General features: G+C 42.9%; 1 protein-coding gene across 4 annotated transcripts in view; it reads right to left on the reverse strand.

Moving 5' to 3' along the window:
* LOC129744886 (EH domain-binding protein 1) overlaps positions 1 to 12,383 on the reverse strand; it is a 63,262-nt gene that overhangs the window by 10,824 nt on the left and 40,055 nt on the right. For 3 of the 4 annotated variants that reach the window (XM_055737638.1, XM_055737637.1, XM_055737635.1), the window contains exons 3-7: positions 3,104 to 3,693; positions 2,312 to 3,038; positions 2,047 to 2,249; positions 1,792 to 1,872; positions 81 to 532 (exon numbers count right to left, since the gene is read on the reverse strand). In XM_055737638.1, the coding sequence (XP_055593613.1) occupies positions 81 to 532; positions 1,792 to 1,872; positions 2,047 to 2,249; positions 2,312 to 3,038; positions 3,104 to 3,693 (2,053 nt within the window). The remainder of the gene's footprint in view (positions 1 to 80; positions 533 to 1,791; positions 1,873 to 2,046; positions 2,250 to 2,311; positions 3,039 to 3,103; positions 3,694 to 12,383) is intronic. The other variant, XM_055737636.1, reaches the window with a different exon arrangement.

The following is a 12,383-nucleotide window of genomic DNA, read 5'->3' on the forward strand; positions in this document are numbered from 1 at the left end:
ACAAATTCAAACACCAGGGAAACAATACTTTTAAACGAAAAAGAAACTTTCCACCCAAGAAACCCCCCAAATCTACTCACGTTTGCCAGCGCCGAATCAACGGCCGAAATTCGATCATCCGCAAACCCGTTTTCCGTTTCTGCCCTCAGATTTCCGTCACCAGCACCGGTCAGTTTGTCAGCATCCGGCCTCATCGATCCCTTCTCGCCGTTGTTGTTATTGTTGTTACCACCTTCCGATTCACCGCCGCCCCCGCCATTGCTCATCGATCCGTTGCCACTCGGGACCGTGATCAGCTTCTCCTTGGTGGGGGAAAGGGAAACCTTGCCAAATAGTCCGCCGCCACCCCCACTTCCGGCCGCCTGCTTTGTGGCCACCAGCAGCGCCTGGGCTTTATTGGTGAGCAGCTCGGTGCGCCTCAGCGGATCATCCTCCCGGGGGGTGATCATGTCGTTCAGATTCAGCAGGTCCTTGCTCAGCTTGTCCGACTTGTAGTTCCCTATCACGTAGCTCGAGTCGTCCGATGTTTCGCCTGCGAATCAGACATTTTGGGTTCATAAGCGTTTGATTTCAAACCATTATCGTGTAGTTTTAGTAAGAATTGCAGTGCCACTTAATGACAGTTTATGATTTCAGCAGTGAGATGAAAGTGATTCGTTATAATGCTGCGTTTCATTTTAATATATACAGAATAGTTCAATCGAGTGATTTTTCAGAGCTATTTGAAGCTTTGTTAGTATTGATCAAAATATTACAGAATTTCCCTCAAAAGGGAATAGTCTTAAAATACACAAAAAATTTTCAATAAGATTAGTTAACTTGATACGATCCTTTTTCCTAGTTTTCAACATTAAATTCCGGTCCAATAATCGATTGGCTGCCCAACTAAACTCATGGGTGAAAATGTTCGTCCCGGTCAGAAAATTAAACTTAAAAATCAATTAATTTAGAGCTCGAAAAGCAGGGTTTATTATCAATCTAGTTACATTTACTTGGACATGATGTTGTTCGTACATGAATCGTGATTCAAGACTTTCAATCTCCTGAAGTTAGGTTGCTCTCTGGAGCCACCAGCCCAGCTTATCTTTTTTTTTTAATTTGCCTTGCCCGTTGATGAGAAAACATTAACGAGAATCAAAGAGAAAAACATTATAACCGGAAAATCTGTCTTCTTATTTGTTATTACAGAGGCATATGAAAAGATTCAGAGAAGTGATGACCAAACGCCATATTTTTTATTCGAGTCTTGGAGTGAACAAGTTGCAGTTATTTATTGAAAAAAACACGATAATAAGCGGCACTTAGTGAATACCTTGCGGAACACCAGCACCATTTTTTAAACAAAAAAGATACCGTGGCTATGGATATGTTTTTAAATTCATTTGAAATGTGCCATTTAAATCTCCGATTATACAAATCACCGATGTTGGTGCTGAACAATTTTTAAAGATTGGATTTCTGAGCTTAGTTTAATCTTTTGTTTATAGTTTTACATTCGTTAACTGAAGGTATTAATGTTCGATCGAGTGTACGGAAGGTGATTCAGAATGAATGATTGATTGCGTTATGGGCGGACGGTAAGCCATCAGCAGTCTATTTGTTAGATTTTTCATTCCATAAAAGCAAGTTTTCCAAGATTTTTATTTTCAAAGAAAATAGCCATTCTCGTAGAAAAAAGCAACAGCCTGGTTAGTGCGCTAAGCTTGTTTTTAGAACATCATTTTAGTTCATTCTCAAATCTCCATCAAATTTCAATACTAGAAGCTACCGGTACACACTACTGCTAACTACCTCTCCTACACTTTTGGTTGGAGTAGATGCACATGGCTTGTTCGGCTGCTAGGAAGCACGCCTGACATGGAACTCCCGAATCTAGATCGAAATCGAAGTAAGTAGGTTCGAGTTAGAATAAATGGATAATGGCCATCACCGTTTGCTAGAAGTTATAACTTTTAATGTACCATCCGTTTAGAAACCCCACGATTTTATGGATTTCTTTAAAACAACGCAACGTGTTAAGTCTTATAATGAGTCCCGTGAACTTACCAATTGTGTGCACCTCCAGCTGGTGCCCGGTGAAGTGGGCCCGCAGCTGGTACAGGTAGGTCATGACGGCCAACTTGTCCGGGACCGCCAGCATGTTCATGTCCTGGGGCTCGATGACTCGAGGTATTCCCAGCTTTTCTGCCGCATCAAACGCCGTGCGGCAGTTCTCTATCACGTTGCCCGGCGACAGCTTGCTCATATCACTGGAAAACGACAATAAATGCTTCATTGGAGGGCAATTTTTCAGACGAAAGCAACAACTTACATAAGACTAGGATAGAAGTGATGAATGATGGCACAGAAGGCCATTCCATTGCGCCAGCTTGTCGTCAAGTTGGTAACTTTGACTCCGTGGTAGCTCTTGGTGATATCTTTGCACCATTCCAGAAGATCCTGTCCCGGAGTACTGTCCCTTAGTAGCGGTTTCCTCACTTCCTTGGGCGGTTCGGGTTTTGCTGGAGCTACCGGTTCTACGGGTGCCTTTTCCGTCGTCACCGGAGGCGGTGTGTGATCGTAACTTTTGATCAAATTCAACGGCTTCAGTTCGGCTCTACTGCTCTGGATCTCTTCGGGAGATTTTTTGGTAATAAGCTCGCTGTCTACTTTAGTTGGGGGCGTTGGGGCAACGGCAACAACGATAGGCAAAGACGGAGTTGACTGCTTTGATGGTGGAGGACTTTTTTCTTCTTCCAGTGCTTCCAGAGGGTCCTCCTGTGCCTCTTCGACTATTTTTTCTATCTGCTCGAACATGTGAACGGATTCGGGAATGTGATGTGCCGCAGGTGTAATGCTGTCCATCTCTGATGGAATCGAAAGTTCATCTGTGACTGTTTGCCGCTCCGGTGGTTTATCTTTCCCTATATGTTCGTCTGGATCTTTGATGAAACTTTGATCGCTGGTCAGCGAAATGTAACCCCGATCGTTCAAAACTTCCTTGAACATATCTTTTGATCCACTCATAACTGGTGTTTGATCGTCGGAAAGCGATGGAACTAGAATGAGAAAATCAAATTTAGATTTCAATTAATTACCTGCTTCAGAAAATAAACCATCTTACCACCACTCATCGGCGTCGCTAGATCCGAGTTGTTCAGACTCGTCGTCAGTTGTTCTAGCTGTTGAGTAAAATCAAACACGTGTTCTGAAATGTCAATCGAATTTTCCAGATCCGGAATGTCTTCCAAATCATCCAAAGGAGCAATATCCGTTATATTGTTGACGGACATCAGCGAAATGATGCTCTGCATGTCTTCATCAGTGGCCTTTCCCTCCCTAAGGAAAACGCAGCTCAGTGTTAGTTCCAGCGACGCCGATAGGATTTTTTTCGATACCGGCCTCAGTTCCAGCTGAAAGGTTTGCTGCGTCGATTCGATACTGGCATACTTCCGCATGTTGATCATGGCCGATGCCAGCGGTCGCTTTTTGCCCATCTGTGACACATCTTCCAGCACGAAGGTCCAGTCCTTGTCCTCCAGCTCGTGCGTTCGAATGTCTTTGAACAGCGTCACGGCGATGGTGTGATTATCGGGCATCGGCCAAGCCATGGAGCTGCACACCGGATTCACCAGATCCGGTTCCCAGGTCAGGGGACTGGATACCACCCGCCGGGAGCGCCGGGTCCAAACCACGTGAAGACTGTGAGGGCGCCTGGAATGGAGAGAGAAAACAAGTTGAAATTAGCTTTCATCCTTTTTTAACCTTCCAAAGTCGTTCGGGTCAATATTTTCGGGTCGCACATTCAAATCATCATAACTCTTCTAAAAAAAATCGCAAAAATTTGATTTCAAAAATCTTCCTGGGGAATCACAAAATACACAATCTGTAGTATGATGCAACTTCCTGTGACCACCGGAAGTGCTCCCTCAAAAAAATCCGTAATTAGGCTGTTCGGGTCTATATGACCCGAGAGTTTGCGTATGTTCCTCTGGCCGCAAATATTGACCGATTTCGATGAATTTTAATTCATTGTATAGGTAATTTATTCTAGTTTTTCAATATTGAAAAATTAAGTCGAAATATTCTACCAGTTTACCAGTGGCTGATTCCGAATGAAAAAAGTCCCAAAAAAGAGCTCGTTTTATAATGCTTATAACTTCTGACAGGTTTCAAATATTGCGCTGATTTTATAATATTTTAAATTGTCAAGAATAAATCTATCCATAGATATATAAATTTGGCTAGTGAAGTAGACAATGTGCAACTCGAGACCCCATACACCCAACCTTCGGGTAGTGGCCATATCACCTCTTGTCTGCAACTCCGATTCTCTGCCTCCCCGTGGTGCTAGCTGGGGTGCGAGCAACCTTAGCGGAGATCGGGTACCCAACCCCGGTGGATGCTTTGGTCGCATGCAGACTGAGTTAGGGGGCTTCGTACGCGTCTGTTTTCCATGTCAGGGGCGGCGTGCGGAGTTCAACAACGTCCTGGTGGTGTTCGGGACCCAAACCAGCAACATCACGACGGTCCTCCTGCGAGATAGTGGGGTTAGCCACGGGCCTTGCGAGCCCGTGACTACAAAAAAAAAATACAAGCAACGAATAACGAACAACAAATTTCGGATGGAAATCGGCAAAGACCCACGCGACGAAAAGGGACTAGCGATTGGAAACTTGGAACATAGAACTGCCGATCTCTAAATTTTGTGGGCAGTACCCACGTGCTCTCCAACGAATTGAAGAGCCGCAAATTCGACATCGTAGCGCTGCAGGAGGTATGCTGGAAGGGCTCCACGGTACGAACGTATCCAGATGGTCGAGCCATCTACCAGAGCTGCGGCAACACACACGAGCTTGGGACAGCTTTTATAGTGATGAGAAAGATGCAAAAGCGCGTGATCGGGTGGTGGCCGATCAATTCACGAATGTGCCGGTTGAGAATCAAGGGCCGATTCTTCAACATCAGCATCATCAACGTGTACAGCCCTCACCTCGGAAGTACCGGTGACGACAAAGACGAATTCTACGCGCAGCTGGAGCGTGAATACGACCGCTGCCCAAAACATGATATCAAGATCGTCATCGGGGATTTCAATGCTCAGGTCGGCCAGGAGGAGGAATTTAAACCGACAATTGGAAGGTTCACCGCGCACCAGCTGACCAACGAAAACGGCCTCAGACTTATTGATTTCGCCGCCTCCAAACGAATGGCCGTACGTAGTACCTTTTTTCAGCACCGCCTCCCACACAAGTACACCTGGAGATCACCGTACCAAACGCAATCACAGATCGACCACGTTTTGATCGACAGCCGGCACTTTTCGGACATCATCGACGTCAGATCCTGTCGGGGCGCCAACATCGAGTCGGACCATTATCTGGTGATGGTGAAGATGCGCCCAAAACTCTCCGTAGTGAACAACACGCGAAACCGGCGCCCGCCTCGGTTAAATATCGCGCGACTGAAGCAACCTGAGGTCGCGGCAGACTACGCGCAATCGGTTGAAGCAGCGCTGCCGGCAGAGGGCGAGCTTGACGAAGCCCCTCTCGAGGACTGTTGGGATACCATCAAGACAGCCATCAACAGCGCTGCGGAGAACGTCATCGGTTATGTGGAGCGATCTCGACGGAACGACTGGTTCGACGAGGAGTGTAGGAGGGTGATGGACGAAGAGAATGCCGCGCGGGCGGCAGTAGTGCAGAGAGGCACCCGTCGAAATGTGAAAATTACCGACAGCGGAAGAGGCAGCGAGTCCGACTTTTCCAGGAGAAAAAGCGCCGCCTGGAGGAGGAGGAGCTCGAGGAGCTGGAGCAGCTGCATCGTTCCCAAGCAACACGAAAGTTCTATCAGAAACTCAACGCATCCCGCAACGGCTTCGTGCCGCAAGCCGAAATGTGCCGGGATAAGGACGGGGGTATCCTGACGGACAATCGTGAGGTGATCAAAAGGTGGAAGCAGCACTTCGATGAACACCTGAACGGCGCACATGCAGGAGATCAAGACGGTGGGGGAAGGTACATCGCCGGCGTAGCCAACGACGAAGAGGAGCCACTCCCAACGATGAGTGAAGTTAAGGAAGCCATTCGCCAGCTGAATAGAAACAAGTCGGCTGGGAAGGATGGCATCGCAGCTGAACTCATCAAAATGGGCCCGGACAGGTTGGCCGATTGCCAACACCGGTTGATAATCCGGATCTGGGACACTAAACAGCTACCGGAGGAAGGAGGGGGTAATATGCCCCATATACAAGAAGGGCGACAAATTGGACTGTGAGAACTACCGAGCGATCACTGTCCTCAATGCCGCCTACAAAGTGTTGTCCCGAATCCTACTCCGCCGCCTAACGCCACAAGCAAACAGATTCGTGGGAAGTCATCAGGCCGGCTTTATGGAGGGACGGTCTACGACGGACCAGATATTCACATTACGGCAAATCCTCCAAAAATGCCGCGAACACCAAGTCCCTACGCACCATCTATTCATCGACTTCAAAGCCGCATACGACACGATCGACCGTAACGAGCTATGGAAAATCATGGACGAGAACGGCTTTTCCGGGAAGCTGATTAGACTGATCAAGGCGACGATGGATGGAACGCAGTGCTGTGTGCGGATTTCGGGTGAATTGTCGAGTTCATTCGAATCGCGCAGGGGGCTTCGACAAGGTGATGGTCTATCCTGCATGATGTTCAACGTGGCGCTAGAAGGTGTTATTCGACGAGCGGTGGGCGAAATGCGGGGCACGATTTTCAACAGATCCAGTCAACTTATCTGCTTTGCCAATGACATTGATATAGTCGGCAGATCATCTGCGGCGGTGGAGGAGATCTACCGCAAACTGAAACGCGAAGCAGGAAGGATTGGGTTAATGATTAATACGTCCAAGACGAAATACATGCTGGCCTGCGGATCCGAGACCGACCGAACCCGCTTGTCCAGTAATAACAAGGCCACGATCGACGGCGACGAGCTGGAGATAGTCGAAGACTTTGTCTATCTCGGCTCACTGGTGACCGCAGACAATGACACCAGCCGTGAGATCCGGAGGCGAATTATCAGCGGAAGTCGTGCCTACTATGGACTCCACAAGCAACTGCGGTCGAGAAGACTTAGCCCTCGCACGAAGTGTAACCTGTATATGACGCTTATTAGACCGGTTGTTCTCTACGGGCACGAGACATGGATATTGCTCGAGGAGGACCTGCGTACACTCGGAGTATTCGAGCGACGGGTGTTAAGAACCATCTTTGGCGGCATACAGGAGAACGGAGTGTGGAGGCGAAGGATGAACCACGAGCTCGCGCGACTCTACGGCGAACCCAGTATCCAGAAGGTGGTGAAGGCTGGCCGGATACGCTGGGCTGGACATGTTGCGAGAATGCCGGACGACTGTCCTGCAAAACAGGTGTTCGCTACGAATCCGGTAGGACCAAGACGAGCGGGGGCGCAACGAGCGAGGTGGTTAGACCAAGTGGAGCGTGATCTGGCGAACGTGGGGTGCCCGAGAAATTGGAGAACGGTGGCTATGAACCGAGTGAATTTTAGGAATTATGTTCGTCAAGTTATGTCGTAAGACGGAATACTATGTAAATAAAAAATAAATAAGATATATACATTTCTGATGGCCCAAAGGAAGTTTTGGCCGCTATACCGGAACTTCCGGTAGAAAAAAATCTTACTTCAAAAAAGATACCCAATTTTGGCTTTGCATAGCTGTATCTCGTTTACCAATCAACCGATTCTCTAAATTAAAATTTTAGTTTTTTTTCGTTAACTTTATTATTGTTTTCATAGAACATACTTGGTTCCTTAAAAATCTCAGCTCTTCAGTATGTTGTAATGAATCTCACAACTTTTTTGCCATTTTTCAAACTTCCCCTCGAGTTGGTATGCTTACGGCATTTTGTTAGCGTGATTTCTCTAAAATTTGAACTCGAATTGGCCGCTTTTTATATACCTAAAGATTCATTAGAGTCTCCTCTTTCGATGGACATACTTTTTGTGTAGTGTTTCGAAAATGTGTAGCAACGTTTTTCGAATTTACTGAAAGCTGTCAGATTTCAACCAGCTTGGTCCACATTTTCAGCAAATTGGTGTACAAATCTCGCACTCCTCACGTAGCCGCGGGAGAAACAAATCCTTTAGCTCTCTTTGTCGCTCACTGAATCTACCACCCAGCAGCAGGAAGAACTGCCGTCCCACCGCGTGATTTGTCAATTGATTGTGCTGATGCTGATACCTTTTTGCGTATTTTGCCATGAAATTTTAGCAGGGCATCATCTCAATGGAAACCAATAATATTGAATGTTTACTATGCTTACTATCATTAAGATTTTAACGATTATAACAATCAGCCTGCTGATGATCCCTGACTGTGGCTCGGTGCATAGTTGGAGTTTGGAAAAGTAATAATGATCGGAAAAAAACAGTAGCCATCTTGAACGCTGTCAATTTTTCCCAGCTCTGATCACAAGCCCTATATTAAATTCTATTCATTCAATTTTATTCACAAACTTAACACAAACACTTGTTCACTATAATCCGGAAGCAATTCCAGTTGTTAGCTTTAGTGGTTCTTGCTCAATCGAAAATATCTTTTAAGTTTGAATTTTAAGTTTAAAGAAACTACTCCTTTCTGTTGAAAACCAATTTTTTTGATCGAAAGAATATTTACTTTGTTTCAATAAAAATATGCAATTGCACAAATTTCTTTTGAATGAAAGAATTTGTTTAAAATCTAAGTCCAAAATTATTCAGTTCAAAAAATGAATTCTCTCTTTCAAAAATTATTCATTTGAATCAGAACGATAATTCATTGATTCAAAGAAAACAGGCGTTTGATAAAAAAATTGAATGTTTTGAATCAAAGTCAGTTTTGTTTTGTTTCGAAATCCAAGTTTTCTCTGCGTGTAGAAAGATAACCATAACTTCTACAATTTTCAGCCGATTTTTAGAAATAAATGCGTTTCTTTTAAATATTTTTTTCTATCATATATTCACTAATATCAGCAATACTGTTGATCAAATAGAAAAATGTAGTTCAGATAATCGATAGCAAATTTATTCACCTTCAATATGCAAAAAAAAATTTAATGTTATGAAGCCCGAGATATTTGATTCTTAGTACAAGTTTTTTTCCTAAATTTCATAATTAAAGCTTAACTCAAAAACTGGGATTTTTTTAAATTTCATTTTCAGCGCTCGACTTGACATTAAAAATTTTGGTCGGTCAATGAAGTTCACATTTTTTTAAAATTTTGTGTTCAAGATACTTTATGAATTCAAAATTAAGTGTTTCAATATCAATTTAAAAAACAATGTTCCAAATATTGTTTAAAAATTTCATTACAGGATATAAAAAAACTAACGGCGTCAGAACAAATTAAACTAAAATTTCAAAATCTTTCTCAACGCATTCATGCTCATGCATTCAGAGCTCTAGACATTTGAGTATTTTTGCGCCAGCCGATTCTTCACAATTGGAAAAAGTGCAAATGAAAATGCATCGGTGGGTACCTTACTGCGGTTTGCATTCAGCTGCGACCATGATACAGTCTTGCTACTCTATTATCACTTTGCCAATAAAAGTGCGCCTATATTTGTTTTGATATTTTGTTTTCTATTTTTTTCCACTACTAGACTGGAAGCAATTCGACCGAGGATGGCAAATGGATTGATGGAATTGTTTTGCGCTGCATCGATGTCAAAGGTCGTTTCGTGTTCTAGATTGATTGCGCTTTATAAGGGATGAAGAACTCAATCGCTGTCGGGAAACAAAATTTCTTTCACTTTTGATTCTGAAATTCAAGCAATTTCTGATTTTAATTTTTCCTTCAAATATCTTCCCATCTTGACAGAAGCAAACAATTTAGAAAATTATTGTTTATCGAGTGAAACCATTCACAGAGAGAAAAGTGATTGATAGCTGGTTGTTGTTGGTAAAAGATTAACAAGTTCTGTACGCTTCGCGGTCTGATTTATTTTGTTTTCTCATGGGTGCGTTCTTCTGTTTCTTTTTTTCTTCGTCAAATTGTATCGTTCTGTGGAAACGGAGGAAGCAAACCGTCTCGAAATATGATATAATTTAGCTCTCAACTCGTAAACACTTGCCTTTTTTGTTATTTTGGTTTGGAGGTCAGTTCGTCAATCTTCAGTCAGAAGATCAAGACAAGTTCTGTACACGGTCGGGCAAATGTGGCAATGGCAAAGCTCCGGTTCGAGAATGGATAACCGATCCGAACATTCTGCCGGCCAATAATGCTTGTTACATATAACAACATACCTAGAACATATGTTGGTTTTACTTCGAAGAATTTATACTTCCCCCGCCTATGCTTTAAGTGAGGGAGTGAGCTATTTGTGTATAAGTTTGGTTAGTCGGATCGGATCCAATCGTTTCCGTCTTTTGCCCCCGGCAGGCGAAGATCAGCCAAGGGTGTCGATGATGATAAACAATGAGAAACATTCCCGGGGCACAGGAAAAGCGAGTAACGGAACGATCGGAAACGCAGTTGAAACACTCCGGCATGAAAAAGATCTGATCCATCTTAGAAGATTCTAAGGTGCAATTTTAACTAAACTTTATTGATCGCTCATCTGATTCTGAAATTTTTACCCGTTACAGTCCCTGGACTGTAAATAAGGCCCTCCTGACTAAAATTAAAATATTTCTCTAGTTTCTCAACTGATTTTCAAAGGAAGCTGTTGTGAAATATTTGCGCGAATATAATCATGCTGTTGTCCACGCTATTTATTCAGTCTGTAAAGCCTAAATCGGCTAGAACGGTGTATGACTTTTGCAAAAATCTAGTGCAAGTTAAATTTAAGTGCGAAAAAATTTGAGAAATTGTAAATTGACAAAAAGTTAAAACATAGCTACTTTTGCAAATTCGTCAAAAGTTCTGTGTTTTTTTTTGAAAATCTAAAGATGCAAAATTGTGCCAAGTTACGTAAACTTTCTAATCCTGTTTGAGATATTTATTTAAACAATTATGACGGTTCATGGATTGGAAAGTACGGTTTTTACACCTTTTTTTACAATTTGTATGGCCATGATCTTAAAAAAATAAAAAAAATATTTATACTTAGGGGCCGTCCATAAATGATGTCACGCAAAATTTGGGAAAAATTTACCCCCCCTCCCCCCTCTGTCACATATTGTCACAACTTCCGTTACCCCCCTTCTTGAATTACGTCACGTTTTCATAACCCCCCCCCCCCCCGCAGTGAAATTTTCAACCCTTTAGAAATTTGATTACAAAAATTCATCAGTTTTATTCAAAGAATTGAAAAAAGATCACCAGGTTTTAACAAGCTTTCAATCATTGCTTAAAACAAATTTCAATCATTAGTTCAAGGATTATGTTGATGACTTTCCATATCAATGACCGGGAGAGTCGCGGCAGTAGCTGCAGGATCTGCGATGATGTCGTAACCATCCAAATCTAGTTCCTCTTCTTCGATCCATTCGCAATCCAAATCTTCTACACAGGTGAGGATTACCAACCATTCCTGTTCACGTTTTACCACAATTTTATGGGACGACTTTCCTCAGTGTTGCAGTGGAAGTGTTCTTGTGAACTTTCTTATGATCATAAAATTTACCAAAAGTGATTAAGTGAGTATTATTATTCCTTAAATGAATGGTGCAATTATAATTTTATTGAATTTAGGATAAAATTATTTGTTAAAATTATTTATTTTCGCTGACTGAATGTTTGAGTCAAGACCCATCTCTGGGTCACAGTTTAAAAATTATTTGTTTTTGTTTTGCTGTTTTCATTTTTTTTTGTGATGATATGTGATGTCACGCTTAAGCTGACCCCCCCCCCCCCCCCCTCCCCCCATGTCACAAATTGTCACAAAAATCAAAACCCCCCTCTCCCCCTAACGCGTGACATCATTGATGGACGGCCCCTTATGGACAACGTAAAGTTTCTTACGTTATCTTTCTTGGGCACTAAGTAAAATTTCTATTGGCATTTCGTAATTGATTTATAGTCTTTTTTCCTAAGTAGTTTTTTGGGATTTTTTTCTTAGACTTGGAATAACGGAAAACTGAAGTGTTGGTGCATATTGTCTGACAAACATATTTGAGTTACGTTACGAGGTTTCAAAAACTATTTTTTTTAAAATTTGGTTGATAAACAAGAGAGATAGATATAGGGTGTTTAAAGCGAGGAGTGTCAAATTGACACTCAAGGTCTGATAAGGGAGTTTTTTTCCTGGGCTTTCACGTCCATAAACAAGTAATAGTACCAAATAAAAGATTTCGAGAATTCATTGACGGTTCCCGAAGAAAGTTACAAGCCGCCAAACTTTCAATAGGGTTAAGTAAATGTACATAAACAATACCAAGCTTCAACCATAAAGCGGGACGGCCAGCGGGTTTCCATTTTTGA

The sequence above is a fragment of the Uranotaenia lowii genome, chromosome 2 (genome assembly GCF_029784155.1).
Source record: "Uranotaenia lowii strain MFRU-FL chromosome 2, ASM2978415v1, whole genome shotgun sequence".
NCBI lineage: Eukaryota > Metazoa > Arthropoda > Insecta > Diptera > Culicidae > Uranotaenia > Uranotaenia lowii.